General features: G+C 43.6%; 1 protein-coding gene across 1 annotated transcript in view; it reads left to right on the top strand.

The window, feature by feature from the left end:
• Window positions 1-25,929, top strand: part of PAH (phenylalanine hydroxylase) — a gene marked incomplete at both ends in the record, with an annotated part of 71,147 nt that overhangs the window by 40,318 nt on the left and 4,900 nt on the right. Inside the window, 7 exons of the mRNA XM_079714131.1 lie at window positions 7,867-7,934; window positions 15,186-15,382; window positions 17,502-17,637; window positions 18,703-18,772; window positions 22,282-22,338; window positions 24,695-24,790; window positions 25,277-25,410. Coding sequence (XP_079570257.1) covers window positions 7,867-7,934; window positions 15,186-15,382; window positions 17,502-17,637; window positions 18,703-18,772; window positions 22,282-22,338; window positions 24,695-24,790; window positions 25,277-25,410 — 758 coding nt within the window. The remainder of the gene's footprint in view (window positions 1-7,866; window positions 7,935-15,185; window positions 15,383-17,501; window positions 17,638-18,702; window positions 18,773-22,281; window positions 22,339-24,694; window positions 24,791-25,276; window positions 25,411-25,929) is intronic.

Raw genomic sequence — 25,929 nt, forward strand, 5'->3', positions numbered from 1 at the left:
CTACCACCTGCGAAGGAGGCTGGGAACAGTGGTTTAACAATGTTCTCTGAAAGTAAGGGGGCTCAGATCTTGGGGAGCATGAGGAACCTCTGCCACACAGACCCAAACCCCAGAGCTCCCTCCTCCAGTTTCCCTGGCACCTGCACCTGTGTCTAAGCTGAAGATCTGCACAAGGGGAGGCTTTCGGGTAGAGAAAATATTAGCTAATACAACTGCTTTTCTGTGTCTCTTTCTACTTCTTGATCTAAATCTCTCAAACTGCTTTTCAATCTTTCAGGCTGTGGAGATTGATTTTCCCTGCTCTCCAAAAAGAGCCCCACTCATCCTCAAGAGCAGGGAAGTCTTTCCAGTACTTCTCTCCTTCCCTCTTCCTTTGCCCATCCATCCTTCTCCACCCGAGGACCCTGTCAAAGTCTGTTCTAAGGATTAGTCAGCTAGTTGAATCATCAAAGACTTCCTTTTTTAAAACAAAACAAAACAAATATATATATATATATGTATATATTTATTTATTTATTTATTTGCCTTCGCTGAGTCTTAGCTGCGGCACAAGGGCTCTTAGTTGAGGTATGCATGTGGGATCTAGTTCCTTGACCAGGGATCGAACCGAGGCCCCCTTCATGGGGAGCATGGAGTCTTAACCGCTGGACCAGCGGGGAAGTCCCTCATCAAAGACTTCTTGCACTTCTACTAAGCTGCTCTGTCAAAGCATAATTTTTAAAGAGATACAGGTAGATAGTGAACATCTGTCAAAAATCCATTGACGGGCTTCCCTGGTGGTGCAGTGGTTGAGAGTCCGCCTGCCGATGCAGGGGAAGCGGGTTCGTGCCCCGGTCTGGGAAGATCCCACATGCCGCGGAGTGGCTGGGCCCGTGAGCCATGGCCGCTGAGCCTGCGCGTCCGGAGCCTGTGCTCCGCAATGGGAGAGGCCACAACAGTGAGAGGCCCGCGTACCACAAAAAAAAAAAAAAAATCCATTGACTCGGTTAGTAAGGGAAACAACAAAATGACAAAGATGGTGCAAAGGAAGATACAAGAGACCAAAGCATATATACGGTCATTGAAAAGTAGGACGCCGGAATGAGACTGAAAAGGTGAATACACATGATTAACGTCCTATAAAACAATAAGCCGTCACCATGAGTGTTTTCTATTGGACAGAAGTCATTTGCAACTCGATCATAAAATAAATGTTTTGAAACTTACCAATCTTCTATAAGTCAACATCTAACTTTGAAGAGTTTGGGCCTTACTAAGTAGTCAGTTGCACATCAAACAAATATACCTGCCCCTAGAGCATGCAGTGAGCTTTTTAGACAGTGATCTAATAGGACTTTGAAAAGGCACACAGTAATTTTTTTTGCCTAAGTTTTGCATAATTTTTCTTAACAGCTCCTACTCAGGAGTATGCTAAGTACGCTTTGCCCTGAAAATCCAGTGATAAGTAAGATAAACAGATTCCTGAGTTTAGTAATTATTAACAAATATAATGATTGAAAGGAGAAACACTCAGTTTGCCGAGGGAACCTATTGTAGAGAGAAACCAATAAACTTCAGGACAATCAAGGTAGGTTCCTAAAAGCTGAAACCAAGTTGGAAAGACCAAGTAGTAGCTTGTTTGTCTGAGAGAGTGTGGAAGAGTGTTCCAGTCAGAGGGAACAGCATGTGTGAAGGCCTTAACATGGGAAAAAGCATAGTGTGTTCAAAGAATTCAAATAAGACTGATTTGGATAAATTTGGAGACATAGTATACAGGCAATTGTAGTTGGAAACGTAAGCAGGGCCAGATCACGTACAACCTTGTGGACAGTGTTAAGGATTTTGGACTTTATCTTAAAAGTGGTAAGAAGCCATTGAAAGTTTGTAGAGCAGGGAGAGACCCTACCAGGTTTGTATGTTGTTAAGTCTCCTTGGGCTGAAGTGTGGGAGGGGGTTATGAGGAACAGACAAAGAAAGGCCACTTGGAAAGTAGTTGTAGTAGTCCAGGAGAGAAATGATGGGGGCCTGAATCAAAGTGTAGCAGTGAGATTAAAGTAAAAAGGATAAACTCAAGATATTTGGAAGGAAACATGGACAAATATTATCAAATGTGAAGAGGAGAGAGGTAAAACAATTCCCAGATTACTGACTTGGGAAGTCAGGTATCCGAATCTTTTCCAGAATAGTCTTCTTGGCCTTATTGGTGGTGACCATGGCCAGCAATGCAGAGTGGGCAAGAGGAGGGCTTGTGGTCAGCACTGTCCTTGTCTATTGACTTGCAAGTCTTTGGTGGGTGTCTACAGCATGGCGATGGCAGGTAGTTAAAAAAGACGACTTTGAACTTCTTGTCTCCTGTGTACCATCCTTCCTCCAGTAGGTGTGGGACTGATAGAATGCAGAAAGCCTCTCACTGTTGCCCTAGATGCAATATAAATAGCAAGGTAAGAATTCGGCAGATGCTCTTTTAAAAGCCCAGGGATGGGTGACGGGACTGAGTGAACCATTCCAGAGTACATCCTTTTCATATTCTGAGCCAGACTTCTCAGCTTGTGAATGTCCCACCATTTTGCACAAATGCATCATTTTTTCACTGTCTCCTTTGTACTCGGAATTTTACTTGATACCCTGCTTACATTACCTAATCTAATCCACCCGACACTGTGAGGTAACTACCATTACTAGTTTCATTTTACTGATTTAGAAACTAGGGCTCTAAGAGGTGAACTAACCAACGTCAGGCCATGCTCCTAGGGATTGAATGAGTGCGTAATCCAACCCAGCGTGTTCAACTTCAGTAGTCTAAAGATGGCATTTCTGAGGTTTAATCTCCGCCATGATATCAAGAAATGATAAAGATCTCAGTCTAGAAGAATACTCACTCGGAAGACTTTTCCATATGGTTACCGTCTCCCCAAAATCCCCACTGAAGCAAAAGCACAGACTTCAACACCACAAGTAACAAAAATGCTGAGATTAAGGAAAGTGATTGCATGTGGACCGCAGGTGATGTTACAACTTCGCACCCTGTAGAATTCTTTCCCCTTTCTCCCATCCACTCCTCCTCTCTTCCCTCTCCCCCTCACCACTCCTCCACCAACAATATATTTTCCTGTCAAAACATACTTGGTTACATGCAGTGCAACCAAAATTGCTGCTATTAGCTTAATTGAGACAGGGTGATTATAAATAAATTACATGCAGTGCTACTGAAATTGCTGCTATTAGTCTAAATTGAGACAGGATGATTAGTCATCACCAACTGTAGCTTAATTCAGAGTGTATTCCACATGTCTGCAGAGCCCTGTGGTCACCTGGCAGCCCAGAGGATGCAAGACCAAGTCTCTGAGAGATGGACTCCAGACTTTTGCTGCTAACTGAGAGAGCAAAAGTCTGTGCCGCCTAGTTGGCAGTGTCCCTTCGCAGGCTGATAATGAACTTCTTAGAAACTTGAGCTGGCAAAGGACCATGGTTAGAAACCTTCCCATCTAGAAAATCTTTGTATTATATTATATTTGGATGTGTTGATGTAGCTCAGTGTATGAATCTGCTGTCACCTCCCATAATAATTTGAGATGGATTTTTAATATTATTTTATTTTATTTCTAATTATAAAAGGGGTAGGGATAAATTAGGAGGTTGGGATTAACATCTACACACTACTATATATTGAATAGCTAACCAACAAGGACCTACTGTATAGCACAGGGAACTATAATCAATATTTTGTAATAACCTATAAGGGAAAAGACTGAAAAAGATATATATGTATATGTATGCATAACAATCACTGTGCTGTATACCTGAAACTAACATGATATTATAAATCAATTATACTTCAAATAAATAAAAGTGAAACAATAAAATAAACTCAAACTGTAAAAAGGAAAAAGAAATCCACACTCACAGTAGAAAAATTCAAAAGCCTAAATAGTACAGAAGAATAAAACAGTTCCCATTTTCATACCTTTTGTTGGATATGGTTGTATTTATTCCATCATTTCATTTTTATACTATTTATATAATCCCTCTGACATAGTTGATACCTACTGGATATATAATTTTATATTAAGCTTTTTTTTTTCACTGATGGAAAAGTCTTTAAACTGCCTAGACAAAGTACATTGAAGATTAAAGATAAATGGGAAGAGAAATCGCCATGGGCATCCCATTCTGGAGACAGTATAATGAAGTGGAAATCCACTGGTTAAGGGAATTCTTCGCTTGTCTCCCTGGTTACCTGTCTCAACCCTCAAACCTCAGCTTACCACCTGGCTAGGACCAGAAAACCCATGTGGAGGTACAGGTTCTGCAGTTTAGGGCCCCTGGGCAATTGGCTCTATGGGCTTCACTTTCTTCATATCTGAATCAAAATACAAATATAGATATTCTCCAAGGCACCTCAGAAGCGCAAAAGTCTATGCTTTGTACTTAGGGGCTAGAGAAGGCCATGACTGTTAAATAAGGCTTGTAGGTGAGGATGACTGTAAAGGTCAAGCATTAATGATTGACAAACATTAACGTTATATTTTGAGTCCTAAGTGTGGAGATGTGTTCTTCATTTAGCCCAGTAGACAGGTTCCTAAAAGGGTGTGTTAGAGCTGCTTGGAAATCAAATGATAGTGCCCAATCTTCTTACTATATCATCCCACAACAACTTACCTTCACCCAGTAGAACAGGGCCCAGCACAGTTTTAATTTTTCAGATTCCTAAGTTTGTTTATTCAAAACCATTCAGTGCTTAGGAGAAAACACGATAGTTATACTTTGTAATGACCATGTCCTGGAATCTTTTCTGAATTGAGTAATCACTTAATTTATCTGAGATTTAGTTTTAGAACAAAAAACTAAACAGTATGGTAATTTTACTTTACTTTTCCAGTGTGAAACATTTAGATTTCTCTGTTTCTCAAAATATATATCCTGGGAAACAAAATAGGGAGCTCCTTTCTTCCCTCCCTCCCTCCCTTTGTTTATCCCTCCCTCCCCCTTATGCTTTTCTTCCTTTCCTCTTTCAGCAAGTGTTTGTAGTTCTTTCTGTATGCCAGACTCTATGCCATGGATTCTCAGGTGAAATTGCATTATATACATGAACCCTGGTTTTTTGGAATTACTGGTAGAGCTGGATTTTAAAAAAACAAAAAAATAACCAACCAACTAATCAAACAAAACAAAAAACAATATCTGAAAGTCAGGGAGTACTTATCCTTTAAAAAAAAGTCCTTACATATTACTCTCCACGACATTAGCCTTTGTTTTTGATTCACTAATGTCTTGGTTTGGAGGGATGGTGGGACAGAGAAATTTCAAGCTAAAGTGATGGACGGCATGGTTTATTGGTAAATGCTTGGAGGGGACAAAGCAAAGTTCTATAGTGGTGACACCAGTGTCTTGTCTTACTAAAACTCAGATCACAATCAATTTTGGGGGGAAAATGACCTTTTTCCTAGCTTTATTGAAGTATAATTGACACAACATCATGTAAGCTTGGTGCTGATTTAATACATGTATATATTGTGAAGTGATTACCATAATAAGGTCAGTTTACAACTCTATCACTTCTCATAATTACCATTTTTTTCCTGTGGTAAAAACATTTAAGATTTATTCTCAGCAATTTTCAAGTATATAAAACACTATTGTTAACTATAATTGTCGTGCTGTACATTAGATCCAGAACTTGTTCATCTTATAACTGGAGGTTTGACCCCTTAACCAACATCTCCCTGTTTATCCCACTCTCCATCCTCTGGCAACCACCAATCTACTCTCTGTCTATGAATTTGGCTTTTTTGGATTCCACATATAAGTGACATCATACAGTATTTGTCTTTCTCTGTCTGACTTATTTCACTTAGTAAAATGTCCTCAAGTTCCATCCGTGTTGTCAGAAGGTTTCCCTTCTTTTTTATGGATGAATAATATCCCATTGTTTGTATATACCACGTTTTCTTTAGCCATTTATCTGTCAGTGAACACTTAGGTTGTTTATTATGTCTTGACTATTTGAATGAGGCTGCAATGAAATGGAGGTGCAGATATCTCTCCAAGGAAGTGATTTTATTTCCTTTGGATATATACCTAGAAGTGATATTGCCAGATCATATGGTAGTTCTATTTTTAATTTTTTGAGGAACCTCCATATTGTTTTCCAAAGTAGCTGTACCAGTTTACATACCCACCAGTAGTGCACAAAGGTCTCCTTTTCTCCACATTCTTGCCAACACTTATCTCTCGTCTTCTTGATAATAGGTATTCTAACAAGTATGAGATGATAGCTCATTGTGATTTTGATTTGCATTTTACTGATGATTAGTGATGTTGAGCATCTTTTCATGTACCTGTTGGCCATTTGTATGTCTCCTCTGCCTATTTCTAAATCAGATTATTTGATTTTTTTTCTATTGAGTTGTATGAGTTCCTTATATACTTTGGATATTAACTCCTTATCTGATGTATGGTTTGCAAATATTTTCTCCCATTTTCTAGGTTGCCTTTTCATTTTGTTAGTTGTTTCTTTTGTTGTGCAGAAACTTTTTTGTTTGATGTAGTCCCACTTATTTACTTTTGCTTTTGTTCCTTGTGCTTTTTGTGTCATATCCAAAAATTCATTCCCTAGACCAATGTCAAGGAGCAATCTAGAGGAAGAAGAACAAAGCTGGAGGAATCACATGTCCTGATTTCAAACTATATTACAAAGCTATAATAATCAAAACAGCATGGTACTGGCATAAAAGCAGACAGACTAATAGAACAGGATCAAGAGCCTAGATATGAACTCATGCACATACAGTCAACTAATATTTGACAAGGGAGCTAAGAATGCTCAGTGGGGAAAAGAATAGTCTCTTCAGTAAATGATGTTGGGAAAACTGGATATTAACATGCAAAAGAATGAAATTAGACCCCTATCTTACACCACTCACAAAAATGAATTTGAAATACATTAAAGAGTTAAATGTAAGACCTGAAACAATAAAACTCTAAGAAGAAAATATAAGGAAAATGTCCTTTTAACCAATTGGGATCATGTCCATCTCAGGGATGTGACCTCCCCCCACACCCCCAACACTGAAAGACACACTTGGCCTCTCTTCACCCAGAAGTGTGCTGCTTGAAAATTGCTGAGTAAAGGCTGCCCGCAGTTCAGCCTCAGAGTAGAAATTATTATCATCTTTTCTATGTACTGAGGCAGAATCGCAGTGAGTTGAGCCCCTGCCAAGTTGTAAAGGTTGACATTTACTGAAGTGAAGTGAAAAGAGCAAGAACTGGGTGATTCAAATCCTGGCTTCAACTTCGCCGGACTGCACTTCTCTGAGCCAGTGTTTATTCTGGAAGGAAAGGGATGATCATACTGATCTACCTTACACATTTGTTGTCAGCGTTATAAAGAAAATAAACGCATAGACTAGTACATAATAGACACTCAATAAATGGCATTTTTTTCTAAATTGCAATAGCAGTAAGCATGTACCTGTTTGTCTCTCAAGAAGTTAGGAGGCAGTGCTAGACACATACCATTGGTCAGGAATTTAGTGGCTATTGTATATCTTCTTCATAGACATTCATCCTAATAACTCTGCCAAGTTTAGTAAGTTTACAAGTTAGAATGCTGTAGATGAGATATCTTTAAAACCTGACACTGTTTGCACTTTGGAATCCCAAGGCAGAGGCTCACTCTGAGTTGAAAGCATTGCTACTAATGCGTCACTCATGATATTTAGTGGGAGAGCTTACCCTCAGTTTAACTGAGACTTTATTTTCAGAGTATAATCAGGGGAAGGAGAGATGCACTGTCAGAGCTCAAGGACTCCCATTCAACACATGCATAGATATGCCAGGTCTCTCCCAGGAAAGCCTGGAAAAATCAAGTATCTCCTTTCTTCCTAGGGCTTTAAAGATCCTGTGTACCGAGCAAGACGGAAGCAATTTGCTGACATTGCCTACAGCTATCGCCAGTAAGTCTGCTCTTCATGGTGGGAGGTGGAGCAGGGGTTGGGGGGCGTGAGAAGAACAACTCCTAGCCTGCCTCTCCCTCGCCCAAAGGGAAACTACCGGTGTGATGTAGAGAATCCTCCCCTGTGTGTGTGTGTGTGTGTGTGTGTTTAAACCCTCCCTTGAATAATACACATTTAAAAAAATCGACTGCAACACAAAACAAAATTACCCTCTGTGCCAGGGCCCAGCTCTCTCCCAGGCTTTGTTGTGTGATTACGCAGGGATGTCTGAAGTAATTATAAAAGGCCTCAGTCCTGAATAAAACAGCCTCTGGTATTCTCCACATTGAACCGGAGGCTGGCAAAAGAGGATCATTTACATTCAAGAAGGAGTTGGCTGCTGTACTGAAATAGTGAATCATTGGAGGTTTCAGGAGAGCCAAGCCTCAGGGTTCTACTTTTATCTGATGTGACCCAGATGTGAAGGGCAATTTTAGGATGAGTTTATTTTTTCTATCTGGGGTTCTGTGCTCCTCCTCTACCAGATTTCAGTCAAAGGAAAATGCATATATCAAATATGTCATTTGGGAAGAGAACCACTTTGCTATTTTGAGTCCTTGGAAACTACAGAAATGCTCCCATGAGAAACTCAGTGTTTTGGGACCTGAGCTCCATTCCTGAGTTAAGAGTGTGAGAAAAGACATGCCCAGGAAGAAAGGAACAGGTTGTTCAGAACACTGAGGTGATGGTATTTTAACAGCTTTGCTAGAATATGAGGGAGATAAAGGAGATGCTGTATACAGAATAAAAGCCTACCTTCCAAAGGGAAAGACTTCCAGAGAAAATGAGAAAATTCTTTTCTCTGAATGAGTCCTGGTAATAGAAAGATCCAGAATAGTGCAGACCTTGGTCATATCTAGACCCAGCTGGGCCTTGGCTTGTGGCAAGCAGGAATCACAGAACATGGTGACCTCTCTCCCCTGTCCCCACCGTGGCCCCAGCATGGACAGGTCGACACCATCAAATCAGGTACAGACAAGAGTCCTTGAGATAGTCAGTAATAATAGGTCATATTTATCATCTCCTTGCTATGTCTGGGGCTTTGCTAAATGCTTAGTTTACATTATTTCATTTAGTTTTAATAATAACTCCCCATTTTTCAGGTGGAAAAACTAAAGCTTAAAAAAGATTAAGTAACTTGCCAAAGTTATAGAACTAGTAGGTGGCATAGTCTGGTTTTGAACGCAGGCTTGTTTAACTGCAAAGTTGTTCTCAACCACTGCCCTGAGTGTCTGGGGATCTCTGAGTCAGGAGACCACACTTCTCCACATAATCCAGGAGCTGCTTATGAGATACATTCACTCCTTCTTGGCTGTTGGGATTTGAAGGGAAAAACTCAAATCCACCTCCTTTCCATAAAAATGTTACACCTGATGAAGACGTATGGAATTGGTTGAATGCCTCATGATTCTGGGTGGTCATCAGAGAAGTTAAACTGGTTTTTGAAAACTATTCATAGATGGCTGGTACTCAGAGGAATACCAAGAGATCTTCCAGTCAATTTTCCACCTTGTATAGATGAATCCCAAATGGTTCAGTGAGGTACTCAAGGTCATATATCTCATTAGGGACTGAACGTGTCCCCCAATTCAAAGCCCGTTTCCAGCCTCAGCTCAGCTCATCTCTCTTGAACTTTTGATGCTATTTGCTACCCCTTCCTTCTTTGCAATTGTCTTTTATCTCCGTATCTGGTACAATTGATTCTCATTCTTTGAAGATGAGTCACCTAAATTTATTTGAGACCCCCAAACTCGGGGCACTTTCACACTCATTCCCAGACATGCACAGAGCAGGAAAAAATGTGAGTCCCCTGCCACATTTGTTGAATTTTTGTTCGTTTTGTTGGTAATTTTGCTGTTTAAAATGGCCCTCCAGCGTAGTGCTGAAGTGCTGGCTAGTGTTCCTAAGTACAGGACGGCTCTGACGTGCTTAATGGGGAGAATGTGTTAGATACGCTTCCTTCAGGCCTGAGTTGTTGTAGTGCTGTCGGCTGTGAGTTCAGTGTGAATCTATCAACATATACGTCAACCAAGGTGTCTTTAACCAGAAGCACACACAAGACAAGGAAGGGATTATCAGTTGTGTCCTGCATTTCCCACAGGAGCTATGGTTCAGTACTCACTCAGAGTTCATGGTGACTTTATGGAACAGAACTGCCGCCAATAAGGAGAATCAGCTCTACTCTGCTCTGTGCTGGTTTCCCTCCTTCCTCTTTGAGACTTCTTCTCAGTCTCCTCTGGCCTCCTCCTCCCACCCCAGAAATTGGCATGCCTTTCAGGACTCAGCTTTGACCCTCTTCCTTGGGCTGTGCCACCCTACATGCCAACAGCCCCGCATTCTGGTCTCTAACACCTTCCCAGTCATCCTACCACATGGGGCTCAAGCTCCTGCCCCTTGAGTCCTAGAATCACAGGATCAGTTGATACCATGTGTTTACTGTGTTCCAGGACCCATGCCAAGAGCAACACCAACAGACTCTGTGTCTTCTGGGGGATCATTGAGAAAGACAGACAATAACAAAAAGAACAATAAATGCAATAGGTATGACTAAAGTCAAAACACAAGTGTCATGAGGCCACATAATTAGGAACTTTAATGTAGACCAGGGGAATTGGTTAGAGGAAGTGATATTTAGACTGAGAATTGAAGATTGAGTAGGAGTTTATCAGCTGAAGAGAATGAGGGTAGTGGATGAGAGGGCAGGTCTGGTTAGAAAAGTGGGATTTTGTTTTATTAGTAGATGTATCAGTATATATTTGGGGCCAGAGCTGAATTACTGGAGACAGTAAGGAAGCAGCTAAACCCTGCTCCTGTCTGCCACCCTCTTCTAGGCCCATCTACCATGTGATGCTTTGACTCTCCTCCAGAAGAATATTTAACAAAAGTCTTAAAACATCACTTTGAAGAGGCACTGATTACTGTTGTGTTTTGGGGGCACCAAATTATTTGTCCTGGTAATAATTCCATGTGTGGGGACTTGGTGTAAAATAAGACTGAGTGAGGAAGGCTATGCCAGGTGCTGGAGTACCTTGAATGCCATCTTTGGTTGGTGGAATAATTCAAAAGCAGTGTCTTCTCCTTAAAACATGTTTTGTTTTGTTTTTTCTTTTGGAAGAGGGATCCTAATTGGCTGAACTAGAAATCCTTTTATTTCAAGCCAAATTGATACTCTTCCCAAAATATCTTAGTTTATTTTACTTAATGAGATCATAGTTTTATAAAAATAATTGACAATATATTCAAAGGCTGAGGATCTTGTAGAACCTCAGGTTTCTTGGTAGAAGGAGAAGATGGAAAAAAAGGTGCTGAGTTCAATTCCTAAGTAGACCATGGAAGCTGGGATGGATGTGTGTGTGTGTGTGTGTGTGTGTGTGTGTGTATAAAGCTAAATTCTGAAGTATTTACTATATCCAGGCAGCATTTCACACACTGCTTACTTGATTATCACTACAATGTTACTAGGTAGGTCTGATTATCTTTATTTTGAAAAAAAAAATAGGTACAGATACAGATACAGGTACAGATATAGATATAGATATAGATATAGATAAAATCAGAGAGTGGCAATAACTTGCCCAAGGTCTGACACAGCTGGGAAGCTGCAGAGTTACAGCTCAGATTCTCCTGCCTCTTCCCAGGAAAACAGGGGCCCCTGGGCCACTCACGTCTAGGTTGGGATGAGCTGCCCCAGGAGGCATGTAAAGAGCACAGAGCTGTCACTGCCCCAGACTGTAAGGATGGGTGCTGTCAGGCTGAATCTGCAGGAAGTCAGAGTCAGAACCTCAAACAGGCAAATGCAGGTGAAAGGAGGGCTCCAGAGTGAACCCTCGCCTCCTTGGGTCTTTATTCAAATGGCACCTTCTCAGCCAGGTCTTCTCCAATGTCCCATGTAAGACTGAAACCCCTCCCTAACACTCCCCATAGGGACTTTTGCTCTTCTTTTTCTCCCTTACACTTTTCACCATCTAACAGAATTGTGTGGATTTTCTGTCTCCCCCGCCACTAGAAATGTGGGCTCCACAGGGCAGGGATGTTTCTTTTTTGTTGTGGTAAAAATATTTAACATGAGATCTAGTTTCTTAACAAAAATTTAAGCATACAATACAATAATATTAACTATAGGCGATACTGTACAGCAAATCTCTAGAAATTAATCATCTTGCATAACTGAAATTTAATACCCATTGAACCACAACCTTCTGTTTTTCCCTCCCCACAGCCTCTGGCAACCTCCATTCAACTCTCTGCTTCTGTGTGTTTGACTCTTTTATGTACCTCATGTAAGTGGAATCACGCAGTATTTGTCCTTTAGTGACTGGCTAGTTTCACTTAGCATAATATCCTCAAAGTTCATCCATGTGTTTGCATGCAGCAGGATTTCCTTCTTTTTTAGTGCTGAGTAACATTCCATTGTAAGTGGTAGGGATTTTTGACTGTTTTGTTCACTGCTATATTCCCAGAGCATCATGAGTGTTCAATAAATATTTGTTGAATGAATAAATGAATGTATGAACCTAAGAGACCATATGATAGTAAAGATTCAAAGCGGTAAGTCAGAGATGGAGCTGGGAATTGTGCCTAGAACCACCTAGAAGGCAGGTGCAGCAGGTTTGGATTATGTTACTGGGGTGGGGGTTAGGCTTTAAAATTTTATGTAAGAATACACTAAATGGAGTGTAGGGATTTATATCTTTCAGCTACAAGTCAACTCAAACAAAAAGGAGGCTTTTCTTGGCTCCTATAAGTGAAAAGTTTAAGGGAAGTAGTTGAGGCACAGGTGGGTCTGGGACTCAGTGTCTCATTCTCTCTCCATCCCCCTGACTCTGGTGTCCTCTGTAGTGGCCTTGCTCAGAGGCACTGGCCTCATGTCTCTTGGAGGTGGACCCCAGCACCGCCAGGCTGACACCACAGCCCAACCAGAGGTTCTGTCTCTTTTCAACAGAATCAACAAAAGTTCTCTCATTGGGCTTCCCTGGTGGCGCAGTGGTTGGGAGTCTGCCTGCTGGTGCAGGGGACACGGGTTCATGCCCCGGTCCGGGAGGATCCTGCATGCTGCGGAGTGGCTGGGCCCATGGGCCATGGCCGCTGGGCCTGCGCATCCGGAGCCTGTGCTCCGCAGTGGGAGAGGCCACAGCAGTGAGGGGCCCGTGTACCGCAAAAAAAAAAAATTTCTCTCATTGAGTCTCATTGACTCTTATCAGGACATGGGCCCATCTCTCAGTCAGTCACTGTGGCCAGGGAAATGAGACACTCTAATTGACCGGGCCTGGTCACATGCCCACCTCTGAAGGTAGGAGTGGTGGAGTCTCCTCTTACCTGGACCTACAGACTGAGATGGGAGAAGGGTGCTTTACTGGAAGAATGGGAATGGATATTGAACCCCTGTCATGGTAAATGTCAACCAGGGGGACAGCTCGGTGCCTAGGACATTACTAACTCTTGAAAATTTGTTGCAGAAATAGCAGATACCTTTCTTTCTAAATGAGAATCCATTATCACGATAATTACCAACTATCCAACGGTATTATTGTCAGCACCAGTGTTACGTACTTTATACATAGCATTTCTTTTTTTTTAATTAAAGAAATTTTTTTATTTTTTAACATCTTTATTGTATACATAGCATTTCAGTTAACTCTCCTCCATACCCTTCAAAGAGTTAGTTGGTATTAGCCCACCTAATGGCTGTGCAGACTAGGCTCAGAGAGGTTTACTAAATTGCTTGAGGCCATTCAGCTAGGCAATGGCTGAGCGAAGCAGTGAACCCATCTCTGTCAGTTTCCAAAGCCTGTTCTTTCCCTGCATCGGCACTTAGCCCTGAAACAATGGTGCATCCATAGGCAGGGGCTTTCCTGATGTTCTTTTCACAGTCCCTACGCCATTATAGAACCCTCTGGGCTTGTCTTGCTTTCAATTCTTAAGCAACAGTCAGTCTTTTTTTCCCTAATCCCTGCCCATCTTTCCGTGGAACATAACAATGACTTTGCTTTAATGTCCTTGGAAGAGCGACAACTCTGAAAGGGCAGGAGGGACCTAGTTTGTAGCCTGAAGATGATCCATAATTCTAAGGTAAACAGTCTCGCCTTGTCCCAGACACCGTGTATCCTGTTAGGAAACAGGCCTGTAGCCCAGAGAACAGTCACGGGTCTTTGAAGTCAGGCTTTGTTTGGTTTTCATTTGTTTTCACTGTTCAGAACACAGCTCACTCTTAGATGGTTTTCAAAAGGACCTATCGAACTAATGACTCTCAAATCATAGTGTGTCACCTGGGAGCTCATTGGAATCCAGATGCCCAGGCCCTCCCCTTCCCCACAGGTTCCAGATCTGAGGGCCAGGTCCAACACACATACTTTTATAAGCTCCCCGTACTTTTGTTATGTCATAGTGGAGGATGCTAGGTGAGCAGATCTTGTACCTAGCATGCATTTAAGTACCTTGACAACTTCCTAGGGGCAGAAATATCAAATCCAGCAAGTACATGCCCATTAAACAAGGGATCTCAAACTCATGGTACACATATTAAATCCACTTTAGCCAACAGGTAGAATTGCTTTAGTTTGCTTGAACTTGGATGCCTTTGTTTAGAAAGAGGGTGTATTCTTCACTTGACTCAGCCTCCACCCTCCTATTATCTAGACCTGCTACTTTACACATTTATCTTACAGGCTCCCGCAGGTAAGTGCGTTTCCACACTGGGTAAAGAATAGGAGATAGGAGAGCAGAAAAGCCAAGTGGTTACCCAAAGTGAGAGGAAATCCTTGGTGCAGTGGACGAGGTGAGAGCTTGTATCCTTGCTTAACCAAGTCACATGCATGTTTGCTGTATCAAGAAATGGAGGGGCTTCCCTGGTGGCACAGTGGTTGAGAGTCTGCCTGCCGATGCAGGGGACACGGGTTCGTGCCCCGGTCCGGGAAGATCCCACATGCCACGGAGCGGCTGGGCCCGTGAGCCATGGCCTATGAGCCTGCGCGTCCGGAGCCTGTGCTCCGCAACGGGAGAGGCCACAACAGTGAGAGGCCCGCGTACCTGCAAAAAAAAAAAAGAAAAGAAATGGAATTTTCGCCTTTCAAATAACTTATGAAATATGACATCCGCTGTGGTCGGGGGTGGCAGCTCACAGACTCTGAACCCGTCTCCCTCTGCTAAGGCTCCTTCATCCTCTACTCTTGCACCTGTCCTGATGCAGACAAATATTTCATGTCTGTATCCTAGTGGGCAGCCCATCCCTCGAGTGGAATACACGGAGGAAGAAAAGAAAACATGGGGGATAGTGTTCAGGACCCTGAAGTCCTTGTACAAAACTCATGCTTGCTACGAGCACAACCACATTTTCCCACTTCTGGAAAAGTACTGTGGCTTCCGCGAAGATAACATTCCCCAGCTCGAAGAGGTTTCTCAATTTCTGCAGAGTAAGTCCACATCAGGGTCAAAAGGTTGGTGTGGGGAGGATGGGGAGGGGAAGAAAAGTAAGTGGAAGTGAGTGTGTTCATGCTGATGCAGGCAGGTTGATTGTCCCAGGAAAACTGGGATTTCACTGCTGGCCTCTGCCTCCCCTCCAGCCCCCACTGTTAGTCCACTGTCATCCAAGAAAAGGCATCAGGTGTGGATTTTGCCATATCCATATTCCTGAAAGGATTTTTTAACACTCAAAGCCCAAGGGGCCTCGTCAGGGTTCTTCCTGCAGCTCCTGCTATGTTACGAGCTGGCTGCAGTGTGCGTTTGTGTAAGAAAATGAGATTTGTGCCGAGATACCTGAGCTCTAAGTCTATGCATCTGGTATCTGGAATCTCACTTTGATCCTCTCTAGTTGGGAGAAACTACCTCAGTTTAGTCATCTGTCAAATGGAGACTGTCAGCCTTTGAGCCTTTCTCCTAGGGAAATTGTGAGAATGAAATAAGATATTGAATGTGAAAGCACAGTGTTACCTAGCGTTACGGTAGGTGCTCATTGAATTTGGGCTTCATTGGAATCTGAGTAACTCAGTGGGTACATTCATGACTGGGTTGACCTGCCCATCATTTCCAGGGGAGATAAGTGTTTTCCTTTCTGCCAGGTGGTGTTGACTCAGCAAAATCAAAATAAACAGACAAAACATATTAAACGCCTATTATGTGCCAGGTAAAATGAGGGAAAGTGGGGGTACAGACCACAGGGTTATAGAAAGAGTTTTCTGTGCCTCTGAACTATGCAGAGATGCTATGGCCAGCTCTGGGGCAAAAAGCCAGGGAAGCTACGTGGCAGGGAGGGTAGCTAGGATAGATTGGGAGGGGGGCGGCTAGATGACCTTTTGAATCCCTTCCATTTAGAGTCTTTACTTCTCAGATAAAGAAAGGAGTGGGGGCCCAAGCAGAATGAACTTCAGCCTGAGGATCTAAGGCACATAAGCAGAGGGACAAAAGGGTCTTAAAGACATTCTTTGACTAATTACCCACGTTGCTATGGCCAATAACAAGAAGAATACAGCAGTCATACTAGCAGTTGGGGAGGTATAGAGTAGCAATTAAGGAAACAGACTCTGAAGCCAGACTGCTGGTAGCTATGACCTTGGGCAGGATCCTTAACCTCTGTATGCCTCAGCTTCCCCATCTATAAAGTGGAGATAATAAGATCATCTACCTCCTAGAGTTAGGCTGAGGATTAATTAGTATATATAAAGTGCTTAGAACTGTGTCTGACATGTGGTAGGTATATAGTGTTAGATGTTATTACCATGATCACTGTCATTACTATTCTCCTTCCAGATTTGGAACAAATTGAGAGACAGATATAGGAACCAGAGAGATGGGTGATCAAAATGTCAGCTGTATTACTGATAGAAGCTACATAGAGAATGTGGTATAGATGTGCAGCCAAAATGGATTTCCTAATATTTTCACCCCTGGATTAGGTAAACTTACTTGCCAATTCATTGGTGCAGTGTGTAGTCCATTGCCTGGCCAAGAGCAGACCAGAATGAGCTCCTGTGTGGACAGTGAAGAGAGAAAGGGCAGAGAGGGTTAAATTGAGAATATTCATTTCCTCTTCTCAAACCCTTCAATCAGAGAAGTCACTGTTCCTCATGGGGTGTCCTGTGTGAAGCACATATAGAAAAGCTAGAAGTGCTCCTTTCATACTCTTCCATCTTGGGAAGTAGAGTGAAAATTCCCTCCCCACTCTGGAAACATGAGAAGTAGGGAATAAGCATTCCACCCTAACAAACAATAATGAAAGCTAAATTTATTGGATGTTTCCAATGTGCTAGGCTCTAAGTATTTTCTATTTATTAGCTCTTCTGATTCTCAGACTAACCCTAAGTAGTATCTACCCACATTTTGCAGATGAGAAAACTGAGGCTCAGAGAAGTGAAACTACTTGACTCAGATCACCCAACTAGAAAGTACTGGGGCATAGATTTGAAGCCAAGTCTGCTTGGCATCAACACCCATGCTCCTGGACAGTTGAGTGTACTGGTTCCCTCCCTAAAGGTCTTCAGGCCCTTTTGGCTCCCTGTAATGGGTTTTCAGTTTTCTTTCTCCTTTGCTTCCCAGCTTGTACTGGTTTCCGCCTCCGACCTGTGGCTGGCCTGCTTTCCTCTCGGGATTTCTTGGGTGGCCTGGCCTTTCGTGTCTTCCACTGCACTCAGTACATCAGACATGGGTCCAAGCCCATGTATACACCTGAACCGTGAGTATCATCCTTCTGCTGTCAGTTGCCAGCCACGGTGGGTGCCATCTCTCCCTGCTCCAGGTACACTGTGGACTGGTCCATGGGACCAGTTGCCTGGATGACGACAGTACGACAAGGGAAACTCATCTCTTCTGGGGATTTTCTCTGTCTGAATAGATCATACTGATCGGAGATTTAGGTATCTTGTGACTCAAAGGTTCAGATCTCCTCTGAATGAGAGAATGAGATCTCACATTCAAATTCCAAAGAGACGGTAGAAGTCAGAGCTGTGAAGTGCCCAAGGGGAACAGGAACAAGTGACGGCCAGGCTGTCTCAACACCTCCTCATTCCCGAATCACACCTAGATGATTCTAATCTCTCTTTGCCTAGATTGTGTCTTGGCTGGAGGTAGTGAATGACTGGCCACCATGCTTTTAGCCATCTTCTTAGTCAGATAGAACTTAAGCAATTGATATGAAAAGCCAGCAGGAGGTCCCAAATGATCTTTCCCAGCCCTCAAAGTTCATTACTATAAATCAGAAAAGTCCTGTTCCTAATAAACCTGGTGCCGAAAGTGTTAAATAAATGTTAAGTTTTCTTCTCTGACCAATGGCTGCCCTCTCCAGAATAAGAGAGGACTCTGTTATTATTATTATTATCACTATTATTATTTAGTTCCCATGAAGAATAACTAACTGAGCATATTGTATCTGCCCCGGCATGTCAATACCAACGAGAAGACTTGGGATGGGAAGTGTCTGTGATCCACAGCTCGCTGAGGTGTTTGGGAGGATGCTCATAGGAATATCACCTCTTTTGTTCTGCATCCCACTGGGCATACACCTAAAACCCCTGACTGCCATGCCCTGCCCTGTTCCTTACTTTTCTTTCGCCTTCTCCCTTTTCTCTTGTACCTTGTCTCAACTGATCCCAAGCTTTACACACCACTTATTCTTAGGAATGAGTTTGTAAGACCGAATGAGTTGCTTCCTTTCTTCCACCCATTCCTCACATAGAAAGACTGAGTCTGTCATGGCTTAAAACCCTCCTCCCCTCCAAGCTCTGTGCTTTCTGTTTTTCAGTGACATCTGCCATGAGCTGTTGGGACATGTACCCTTGTTTTCAGATCGCAGCTTTGCCCAGTTTTCGCAGGTGAGGAACGGATCTCTCTAGCCCTCTACTTACAGGGGTGAGACCTGGACTGCTCAAGATAAATTGAATCCATGGGGGGGCCTTCATGTCCTCTGCAAGGGTAGAAACTAGGTACAGTTCTGTGATCCCATCACAGATGGGTATGTGGTCCCATGGAGCTGGCCAATTGCCAATCCCAGGGACCACAGCATGGAATTGGTGGCTCAGTCATCCTCTGAATTGTGTGTTATTGACTTAGCTAATCTCACTTGTCCTACCAGGTGTAGTTTAAGAGCCTTTTCATCCGTGAAAACCTCCCTGATCCCCATGCAGAAGTAACCTTACCATCTTCCAAGTTCTCCGGGCATTTTTTCCCATCCTCTTTAGGGCCTTTGCCACTTTCTACCCTGTCAGGCAGTCAGTTTTGTATATGCCTTAATTAAGTAAGATGGCATTTGACAAGAATCCAATGCCAATAGCCTGACTCATAGCTGACAAAAAATAAAGAGCCAGTTGCCTCGTCACCATCATCAAAGCAGCAGGCTAGGCTTTGATTCATCTAGCACAGTGGTGAGCAGGCTCGAAAATGCTTTTTGGATGAGTGAAAGGATCCTAGTAATTCTCTCCTTGCACTGAGAGGCAGCCTTAAACCATGACTGGGTAGCTGCGATCAGGGGAGAGTTGAATGGTGCTGCTGGGGGGCACGTTGCCAGGCCACCCTGTGCCTGGGTCACAGAGATGTGGATCAATAAAAGCCCTTCCTGACAGTCTTCTTCCTCACAAGGAAGAATAAGGATCAAATGGAATGACCCATGAGCAAAGGCTGGGCCACGTGTGTGTGAATTTCACAAGCATTTCCCCTCAGCAGAAAGAAATACCTATTTGCACTCTTGAATGAAGAGGCTACCACTGAGTAGCTGAAACAAACTAACAAACAGAAAGTAGAATTAACTGCTTGCTAACCAAGGGAAAACTGCTCTTGTTAGATACCGCCTCTCTAAACAAAGACAATGATTGCTTTTATGTGGGTTTTGGGGGATTGTGAAGTTCAGAGATTGTTGGACTTTTAGAAGTGGGAGTGTTTAGAAATTAGGTGAACTTTAACTGTGGAAGTGTCACCATGGGCCTGAGGCTATTTGCCAACCAGCTGACTTTCAGAAGTGTGGCTTCTGCTGCTAAGATGTCATTGATTGCTTGGGATAGCTTTCAAACCAGGATTTGTTCATATGACCAAAGGAAGATCAGTTTTTTCCTCGGGGAATAAGAACTTTTAATTCTTATCACCAGAGGTTATTCTGCCCAGTCAGAGGCTAAGTGGCCATTCTCCCCAAGCCGGTTCCATTTTGGGGGCTCCCCACAGAAGACAGGACAATTACCAGAGTCAGCTACTGGGTCATCAGTGTTCACGGTTCCAACTTTGACCTGGACAGTTCCAAGGCAGGGAGTCATTTTGAGTTCCCTGAGCATATTCCTTTTTGATCTAAAAGCAGGACACTCAAGTGCAGGATGGAGTGGGGATGAAGCACTTTGGGCCACTTGTTTTAGGCAAGATCTGGACTCACAAAGAATGGTGACTATGAGAACAGGGCACTCTTTCAACCTTGTATTTGTCTATGACTTCTGTTCAATTCAGGACTGTGGCATGTCTGAGCTGGGTCGATGGAACACAGATGGGGAAGCGGCAGGAGAGTGGGGCCAGGCTAAGTCAGTGTCTGAATTTGATTCACTCTAAATCAGACAGCATTTTCATTGCATGTAATGGACTTGGCCAGGGAGGGATACAGAGATGAAGACCATGTAGCCTCTTGCTTCCAAGTGGGCCCGGTCCTTGGTCCTTCTCTCCGTCTGCTTTAAGTACCATCTCCACTCTGATGATGAACACATTTATATATCTAGCTCAGACTTCAATCCCAAAACTGAGACTTACATATCCAACCATCTACTCAGTATCTCTGCTTGGATGTCCGATGGACATCTCTATTCATCCTGTCCAAACTGGAATTCCTGATCTTCCCACTCAAACCTTCTCCACCCACAGCTCTCCCTGAATTAGTTCATGGCAACTCCATCCTTCCAGTTGCTCAAACCTAAAGCATTATTGACTCCTCTCGGACATACCCCACAATCAATCTTGCATAAAATTCTGTGTTTTACCTCCAAAATATGTAGAATCTGACCATTGCCCATCACGTCCACTGCTACCAATTTCATCTCAGCCCTATTGCTTTTCATGCTGGTGACTGCAGTAGCCTCCTAACTGGTCTTTAGGCCTCTACACTTGACCCCCTACAGTCACTTCTCACACAGCAGTCAGAGTGAATCTTTGATGGCACAAATCAGATCTCGCCACCCTTCTGTTCAAAACCCTGCCTTGGCTCCCCATTTTGTTGAGAGAGAATCCTAAGCCCTAAAACAGCCAAGAAATTCCTACATGATTGAGCTGCAGATCCCTCTTTGCTGTCACCTGCCACCCCTACCCCTTACTCTGCTCTAGCCACAGTGGTCCTTCCCCATTATTTGGGCAACCAACATTGCCCCTCCTTCACGAGCTTTTTCATGGGCTGCACACTTGGCCTATACAATGCTCTTCCCTCAAATATCAGCAATGCCAACAATCTCTCTTCCATCAAGTCTTTGCTCAGATATCACCTTCCCAATGATGCTTACCCTGGAAGCTTATTTAAAATCCCAGCCTCCCCACCCCACCCCTGCTTTCCTGGTACTCCGGATCCCCCTTGTCCCTTCCTCCTTTTGTTTCTTCTTTCCAAAGAACTTACCACCTTGTAACATACCTATGTATAGGCTTATTATTACTGTCTTTTGCTATCCACTTAGACACTATTTACAAGGTCAAGGATCTTTATCATTTGGTACACTGCCTGCCACATGGAAGGCATTTGATAAATATTTTTGGAATGAATAAATGCATATAGTAGGAAAGAAACATATATATTTGCATATGTATGGTATGTCTGATACAAGGTAGGCTGGAGCAAATGCTATAAAAGAGACAGAGACCACTAGGGGATCCTGGATTTGGAGCTGTGATGAGAGGTGGTCCATGACATCTCAGACTCTCCAGCTATATATATACCTGGACAGATGTCAAGCACTTCTCTGCAAGTCTCCTGTGGTGTCTTCAGGGTACATGATTAAGTCTCATTTAGTGCTCCAGGAATGTTCCACTTGGACTATGGAAGAATAATCAGGACATGAAACTTTAGATGCCACCTATCGCGTGACCTTGAGCAGGTCGTCTCCCTTCTCTGTGCCTCCGTTTTCTCTTTTGCAAAGTGAATACAAAGGACCAAGTGATGGATAAAGCCTTCCCCCATTCTAGAGATCTGTGATTTTATGAAATGTGGTCAAGGAAGATTTGACAGAACAATGAGAGTCTCTCTGGACCCTTCTCAAGGCATCTAACCACCCATCCCTTTCCTGTGGTCAAGTTTGAGGTTGGACCCGAGGGTAAAGGTTGAAGATAGGCAGACCCCAGCCATGCCAGTGACTTTGTTTCTCCACAATTACAGGAAATCGGCCTCGCCTCTCTGGGTGCCCCGGACGAGTACATTGAGAAACTCGCAACAGTAAGTTCTCTCTCCTCCTGATAGATGGTGGCAGGGCCTCAGGTCTTTGAAGCTTTGCTCCTTCCCTGAAAGCCAGGTCATTTGCAGAAAAAAAATCAGAATGCCCTGGGTTACATTTGTGCAAGTGACATTTCACATTTTGACTTCTTAATGGTTCAATTGTGAAATCAACTGTATGCAGACATTTAATTTTAAACAGTGTCTTGAAAACACCAACAGGCTATAATGATAGTCCTTGAGAACTCCTTTAAGTAGGTGGGAAGTAGTCTGGATTCACAGCTTTGAAGAGGGAATATTTACTTTCTACCTTTACACTGGAGCCAGCATTAAGATCTTTCCTTTCTCAGACACAAGGTAGAAAAGGGAGTGGGCTTTCCCCTTCTAACTGAACACTTCCTTCCCCAGTGGATGTGATGACTCATCACATGGAAGCCATGGAGGCAGTGACTCTGCACAGCAGGGCTTTCCTTCCTACAGACCCCTTTCCAACTTGCGTGCATCCCTCCCCAGCCTCTAAGCCACATTTCTTATAATGTGCTCAGCTGGGAAGATGAGAAATAAAACTTTATAATGGAATTAGGGACCGCAGATGAATGCAGATATATCATGAAGATGTATCAGTTTAGAAGTTTATGAATTCAGTTTATCAGAAGGCCCAAAACTCCCAGATTCTTTCTCACTGACCAGCTGCTCTGAGACCCTGGGCAAGTGGCTTTTGCTTCCTCATCTCTAAAAATAGATACAATCATTTATATTCTGCCCATCTCAAAAGTATATCATGAGGGTCTTGAGGGTCTGAAGAGTTAAATTTGTGTGAATGTGAGTTTTTAAATGCCAGATGCTGTAGTGATACAAAAAGCAACTTCCAAAGAAAACTGCAGAGCTTGATAGAATCTCTCACTTGTAAGAAAAAAAGAAACTCAAATGCAGAGCATCATGTTACTTGCTGTAACAATGATAAAAGTACTCATTACCAACATAGCTTCTCCAAAAAAAATCTTATTATTGATATACTGAGCTGGAAACAGTCTTGGGGTCCTTGCTCTGCCGTTGAGATGCTGTGCCACTGTATGCATGTAGCTTGACCTCTCTGGGCTAAAGACTCCTCATCTGTATGTGCAGAGGCCAGACTAAGTTCTGACAGCCTTCACAGGTTTAGCATTCTCTAGTGCAATAAACGGACTTAACTAGAAACCCACACCTAATTCTCCAAGACTGTGACGATCTCTAGCACTAACTGGGCCTTGGCTTTCTCTTGGCTCTATTCAGTAGGGTGGTGCCAGAATTCCAGGACCTTATTGCCCAGGCCATTTATCTAGGGCACGTTGCACTGGGAGCTATTGAAAGAAAAGGATTTGGTTTTTGGGGAGGATAAGTGCAGTGACTGACAGGGTTTTAATACAGATTGTTGGATGGTAGGGATATTAAATAATAACCTCCGAACTGAGAAGGAACTTTGAGGCCAAAAAAGGAAGCAGGAAACTCCATAAAATGCAATGATGAAGTTTATTGTGGGTAACTTACACAAAGGCAGGGCCAGGTGGACAACGATCCAAAAGCATTTGCAGCCACACTCTGCGCCACGAGAAGGGTACAGGGGGATTTAAAGGGGCCAAAGCTAAAGATAGAATCTGACTAAGGGAGAAGCATGTCTGCTCCGTCAGGAGCCAGGGTTTTTTCATCCCCTCAGGGCGTCTCATGACTATTATTCCTCGTGAGCCATTAACCATCTGCGTCAGTAAAATTTTTTATATCAGGTGAAGTTTTTATATCAGATGAAGGCAAGGGTAAACGTAGATGAGGAACTTGTCTGGTGCATTCCTTGTGAATAGGCTAAAGCTCAGTCTTGCAGAAAGGGGAGGGGTTAGGACTGCAGGCTTAGATGGAGCTGACAAAATGGAGTCAGTGTGGTTCAGCCACACAGATGATAAGATGCCCCCTCACTGATTCTATCATGACCCAATCCCCTACCTCCCCCTGTGGAGCCTGATGGGATTGTCTGGTAACTCCAACCAACTTAGGGGAGCATCTCACTCTAGTTGATGCCATGGAGAAGAAGGCAAAAGGGGTGGAGGAGTTCCTGTCATAGAGAGAGTTGCTTGCTGGGAGTATCCTCTGGGGGCTTCCTCAGTACTCCTCCACTGCATCCCATCACATTTTGCATTCAGCCAACTCTTGATTCAACAGGTAACTGGATAGGGTAAGACATAGGGCACAAAACCATGACCCCAGGTCATGCTGATTCAGAGAACAGACCTGCACAATCTCCCACCTGGGCAGTCCTGTCCTTGGCCCTGGGTCATCTGTTGCCTTTCCCTTCCTTAAGGTATGCTCTCAACTTGACATTCCATTTCAGATTTACTGGTTTACTGTGGAGTTTGGGCTCTGCAAGCAAGGAGACTCCATAAAGGCATATGGTGCTGGGCTCCTGTCATCCTTTGGTGAATTACAGGTATGACCCTAACAGAAACCAAGGATGGATCTGAAAGTGGTGGGTGCAGCAGACCATTCTTTTTCTCTTTGTGCTGTTGAAACCCATTTGTATTCACTTTGAAATTCAACCTGTGGGCTTCTCCTCAAGCGATTGATCTCTTAGTGGCTGTGATTTGGTCATGACTGTGGGTGTTAGAGGTGGTACACAGGTCTCCAGTGCAGAGGGGCCTCCTGAGCCCAAGGTTGAACTGTACATTGGGATATATGCAAACACATGCCAGAATATGTGGTTGGGGTAGAATACTCCTTTCTATCTTGACTGCTGGCTTTAGATGAGTTATAAAGGTTATCTAGTATATGCATAATAATTTAGTTTATTGCATTTGGGCTGGGGTGTGGAAGGAATCAGGATGAGATGGGAGGGGATGCACCAATGGCCTCTGGGATGCGGCAGGGACCACCAGCCCTGATTTAACCATGAAAACTTTCCATCTGGGACCTGCAGTATTGCTTGTCAGGCAAGCCGAAGCTCCTTCCTCTGGAACTGGAGAAGACCGCTCTTCAGCAGTACACAATCACGGAGTTCCAGCCCCTGTATTACGTGGCTGAGAGTTTTAATGATGCCAAGGAGAAAGTGAGGTGAGGTGACGACCAAGGTGGGTCAAAAGCCCTTGGGACCCTCCTGATTTGTCCTAGTGCCACTGACCTGTGGGTGGCCTGGAGAGTGGACTCCAATGACTACAGCAAGGGCGTGCATCAGACCGCGTTATCTCCCCAGCCTCCGCACCTTTGTCTCTTTCCACTCTCTGTTGAGAGAAGTTGTTTCCTTCGCGGGACCCTATTTCATAGCTTATTGGCTGAACTGTGCCGAGCCCTGCAGACAAGGCTGCCAGCCGATCCTTGCTTATTGCCGCCACCCAGTCCACACCTGAACTCTCCTGTGTACAGGGCGGCCACAGAGGTCCCCCCACCGAGCAGCGCTAGAAGTCTTCTAACCTGGAGAAGTCCCTGTCGCTTTATTCTCCCAGATACTTGCATAACTCACCCCCTCCCCTCCTTCCAATCTTCACGGGCTTTTAACCTTCTCTGGGTGTCTTTCTCTAACCAGCTTATTTACAGTCACGACCCAGCCCTTTCCCGCCAGCACTCCTTATCCCC

The sequence above is a fragment of the Hyperoodon ampullatus genome (genome assembly GCF_949752795.1).
Source record: "Hyperoodon ampullatus genome assembly, chromosome: 11".
Taxonomy (NCBI): Eukaryota; Metazoa; Chordata; class Mammalia; order Artiodactyla; family Ziphiidae; genus Hyperoodon; species Hyperoodon ampullatus.